At 45.3% G+C, this 4898-nt stretch overlaps 1 protein-coding gene across 1 annotated transcript; it reads right to left on the bottom strand.

The window, feature by feature from the left end:
* Positions 1 to 467: 467 nt before the first annotated feature.
* Positions 468 to 4719, bottom strand: cdc27 (cell division cycle 27; the record flags this gene model as incomplete). Its single annotated transcript, XM_035654321.1, is given in 12 exon segments — positions 468 to 861; positions 1131 to 1260; positions 1350 to 1424; positions 1540 to 1668; positions 1711 to 1828; positions 1971 to 2098; positions 2421 to 2501; positions 2812 to 2964; positions 3055 to 3227; positions 3958 to 4138; positions 4310 to 4409; positions 4610 to 4719. Coding segments are annotated over 12 exon segments (1470 nt in total), but the record flags the coding sequence as incomplete, so codon positions are not given.
* Between the last annotated feature and the right edge of the window lie 179 nt (positions 4720 to 4898).

The following is a 4898-nucleotide window of genomic DNA, read 5'->3' as shown; positions in this document are numbered from 1 at the left end:
TGTAATGAGTATTAGGGTTAGGGGTTATTAGGAGTATTTCTGATTCTGATTCTGATATTAATTATTATTTCTCTGTATTGATCGTTTTGCTCAACCCGCTGTATCGTCCCACTACAGATAGAGTCCATACCATAATAACAAGGCCTACCTTCATATACCTCCTCCCTGTGACTGCATGCCATAGTAACAAGCTGCCTGTCTGTCTCATTAACTCATTACATCTACCTACTTCCTGTGGTTCAGATCATGCGATCATGACATCACTTACTGCTGTTCTAATCTATAAAATCTATAAAAACTAATCTAATCCTTTCAGAGTAAAAGTGTTGTAGACAACTAAACCAATCAGCTCTCTGCCACAAACACGATTCTGATCTGAAATTGAAACAAACGACTCTGCTGGTCCAATCAGTGCAGAGCTGCTCTGATTGGTTGTTGCTAACAGGAAGTAGACAGACGGCAGTGGGTGGAGTTTACATGTTTTTATTGGTTTATTTTCATAACGATGATAAAAAGAACATAAAAAACAGCTGTGATGTCAGAGGATGAGCTCGATGACATACAAGGAAGAGGAGGGTCAGGGGGCGGGGTGTCAGGGCAGCAGCAGTCTGTTTCAGCCAATCAGAGGACGGGGAAGAGGGCCAAGGGCGGCGCTAAACTGAAGAGCTGTCTGTCAGAATGTTGCCTAGCAACAGTACTCCTCCTGCCAATCAGAACAGGGGGTTGGGCTTGACTCGAGCAGGGGGCGGGGTTCATTAGGTTGGCGGGGTTAAAGGACGTCATCACTCTCAGCTGTGTGGAGCTGCGTGTCATCGGCGTCCGTCATGATACTGCTGTCCTGACTGTCGTCCACCTCAGCCGCTGAGACAGGTAGAGAGACAGACAGATAGAGAGACAGACAATATTTAACAAACAGCCTTCATCCTCAACAACCTCTGACATCACAAACAGCCTGACCAATCACAGTTCAGCGAAAACAGACTCCAGGTACCTTTAGTTCACTCTGTAAACCCCTCACTCTGCGAACCTGTCTCACCTCTGAGGTCTCACTCTGTGATCCTGTCTCACTCTGTTGTCTCACTCTGTGAACCTGTCTCACTCTGATGTCTCACTCTGTGAACCTGTCTCACCTTCGTCCTCTGGCAGGTATCTCTTGTCGATGGCTTCTTTGATCTGGTTGTTTGCTCCTTTAGGATCCAGATCCATCGCCCAGCTGAAGTTCATCAGAGCCAGGTGAGTCTGACCCAGCTTCTTATACACCTGATGAGACAGACAGACAGGCAGTCAGACAGACAGCTACTTCCATGGTGGGGTCACAGTGTCAGAGGTCAAAGGTCAGTTAAGGTTACCTTTCCTATGAGGAAGTAAACCAGAGACTCTTTGGGAACAATCTGTTTCAGCTCCTCCAGCTCCTGGAGAGCCGCCTGCAGCAGGTCAGAGACAGACAATTTTTGTTACTCAGTTTCAGCCTCTGATTAATGGCCAGTTATTCAAACAGTACTATGACTGTATTGATTCTTACTGATCAGTATTGATTACCTTATATTTGTCGTTGGCGAACAGTATGGACGCTCGGTGGAACTTGCAGAGCGGGTTTTTGGGGTCGATCCCAATCGCTCTGTTCAGAGTCTCTAAAGCCGCATCAGACTTCTTCAACGCATGTTGCACCTACACACAGATGGAGATTGAGGATGCTACGTGCTAACTTACCACTCCAATGTGACAGAGCAGCACGGAGCTCTGAGGGTTGATACTCAGAGCTTTCTTAAAGTGAATTTCTGCCAAGTTGAACTTCTCCTGTTTGTAGTAAATCATCCCCAGACCATACCTACACACACACACACGACAACATCAGGCAGGAAGGCGCAATGAAGACGACTGGAGCGAAAGCGAGTTGCAGATGTGATGTCATGAAGCAATCCCCCGGTGTAATTTTAGGTGTAACCTATTGGTTACCACGGTTACGGTACCATGCGTTGTAGTGTCTGTTGTTGACTCTGATGGCGTTGCGGAAGCAGGCGAGTGCTCGGTCCAACTCCTCCGTCAGAACAAACTCATGACCCAACAGAGTGTAGGCGTACGCAAAGCCTGGGTCCACCTGAGAGACAGACAGGTCAGAGAGAGAAAGAGACAGGTAGGTGGCGACAGAGACACAAACAGGTCAATATCCTCCTGGATCCTACTCTTCACATATATCTGATAACCTTCATGTATCAGACATTGAGTCATCAATAATTGTCTGTAATGTGATTGTATTGGTTTGTTCCACTTCCTGTCTGTCCTGTAGAGGGAGCCGTCCTTGGTGGCTCTTCCTGTTTCCCTGTTAAACCTTTGTTTGGGAGTCTTTACAGGAATGGAAGCTCTGGGGTCAGAGGGCATTGAAAGTTGAAAGGAGTGTAACCATGGTAACAGCAACGCACCTGGATGGCTCTCTGGAAGAACTTGATGGCGATGTCGTGCTCCCTCTGCAGGCTGAAACAGTTACCTGCTACACACCAGGCCTGCAGAGACAGACAGACACAACGGTAATGAGAACGTAGTCGGTGTGCAAATATTCACTGATACGAGTCAGAAATACGTTTAACGTTATGGATGCAACAACAAAGTTACGAGGAACCCTGGATGGATCCAAATATACCACCAACCGGTCGATGGTCAGATTCTAAAGTTATGAAACTGTTGACTGAAGCTTTGCTGCTAGCAGCGTCTCCACTCGTGTCTCACAGCTGATCTGTCAGACATGGCTCTATTCTCAGTCTCGGGTTAGGTCTGGGTCTAAGGCCCCGGTTCTGAGCTGGAGTGTAGTCCTACCTCAGGACAGTTCTTGTCCATGTCGGTCAGGTCTTTGGACAGCGCGGACAGGGCCACGTCTTTCTGCAGGTGCCACAGTGTGGTCGAATAAATCTCCATCCCTTCAACTCTGTACGACTCGATCCTTCGGACCTCGCTGAACAGACGCTCCGCCTACAAACACATCATTGTGACATCATAACACCTGAACAGAAAGCACTGCTGACCAATCAAACTGCTCCCTGGCTGACAGGTGAGTGTTACCTGTGTATACTCTGCCAGTTCAAAGTAAGCCCTGCCAATGTGCGTGAGGACCCAGCCAGTGTTGTAGTGCTGGGGAGGAAGGGAGGTAAGGATGTTGATTGCCTCTCTGCAGTTGTACGAGCACAGCGCCTGGTAACCACGTCCCAGTTCCCGTAGCAACACCATCACGCTGTCTGCACGCACACACAGACGTATATGAACAGGTTTATAAAGAAAGACAGTGTCAGAGTGTACTAGTCTCTGGTACTGCAGTATTAGTTATACTAACCTGCTTGTTGTTAGCTACTTTAGCTGCTGCTGTTAGCTGGTTAACAGTGGAGCTAACTCAGCCGTGCTATTAGGTGACTGGTTGGACTGGGTTATTATTATTAGTTATTATGGACAGTTCAGGACAGCACTTGTTCATAAAGGGTCACATAATTAATGGAGAGGTTAATTATTGACTTCCGTTTGAATGATGCAGGTTCATGATGAAGTGGTTAATTGCAGGTGGTCAGCGTTTATGGGACACTCTGTGTTAGATAACCTTTCGTGGCATGCTTGGCGGTTCTCACCATCAGTCACACTTCAAATCAGGTAGAATTTATCTTGTTTTACAGAAAATGTGATGATGTAAATGAAGAGCAAACGTTTCCAGGAAAACTTATTTCCTGGATTACTATAATATTATATCCTGGATTATTTTCAGGATATTTGGTCATTTTAATCAAATTAGATTGATTCCATGACTGGAAAACTAGTCTCTACATTTCCAGGTTTTGTAGGACACGTGGGAACCCTGACAGTGTGGTTCTCTAGTACACAAGCTCTGGACCACCAGGAGTCCATTAGCAGCGGTTAGCGAATAGCTACAAGTTAATGTCCATTAGTGAAGTAAGGATAAAGTAAAGATCGGAGCTGTACCTGCTGCAGCCCTTTGGTACTGGGGGATCTTGGTGTCTGGTAGACTCAGACTGGGATCCAGTCTCAGGATGTCCAGACTCTCGTTCAGGTTGGTGCTGTTTGAAGTCTTTGCTGATTTACATTTTGTTTTCCTGTTGGGGATCTTTGTTGGAAACTTCATCTTTAACTTCTTACTGTTCTCCTGCAGAGACACACAGTATCAGGCTGTAGTGTATTATTACTGTATCATTACAGTTTTAATATTACTGCATCATTATTACTACTGTATTATTATTACTGTATTATGTATCATTATTACTACTGTATCTATTACTGTATTCATTACTGTATTATTACTTTAGTGGTGCAGTACCTTGGCAGTAGAGCTGGCACTAGTAAACAGTCTGGAGCTTCTTCTGGGCTGAACGTTGGGAGGACCAGACATACTGGGACTGAGGACCTGAGGGGAGCCACTGAGAGACAGACAGGTCATCAGAGAGACAGGATATCAGACAGAGTTGAATGAACATAAACTGCCTGTCTGTCTGACTACAGACACTGTCTTCAAACTACAGGAAGTCCCAGCTAACACAGAGCTGAAGCTCCGCCCCTCCTACAGGTTAGCATTCACCTGGATGAGAGGCCGAGTTCCGTTATTTGCTGCTATAGTTACCTGGTGTGAGGGGCAGAGGTCTGTGATTGGTTGAAGGGGATGGGGAGAACATCTCTGCTGTTTCCACTCTGACTGAAGACAGACTTTGACTGACTGATCCTGGACACAGACTAAGGTACAGACAGGAGGGAAGTGAGACAGATATAATATCATCAAACTTCACAATAAAAGTCCTGTGGAGTTTTAAAATGTTTGTCATATATATATATATATACACATATATATACACATATATATATATATATATATATATATACATATATAATATACACATATATATACACATATA

Source organism: Morone saxatilis, unplaced genomic scaffold, assembly GCF_004916995.1.
Source record: "Morone saxatilis isolate NCDOM2014 unplaced genomic scaffold, NCSU_SB_2.0 Contig14, whole genome shotgun sequence".
NCBI classification, from domain to species: Eukaryota; Metazoa; Chordata; class Actinopteri; family Moronidae; genus Morone; species Morone saxatilis.
This window is presented reverse-complemented; position numbering and strand designations above follow the sequence as displayed.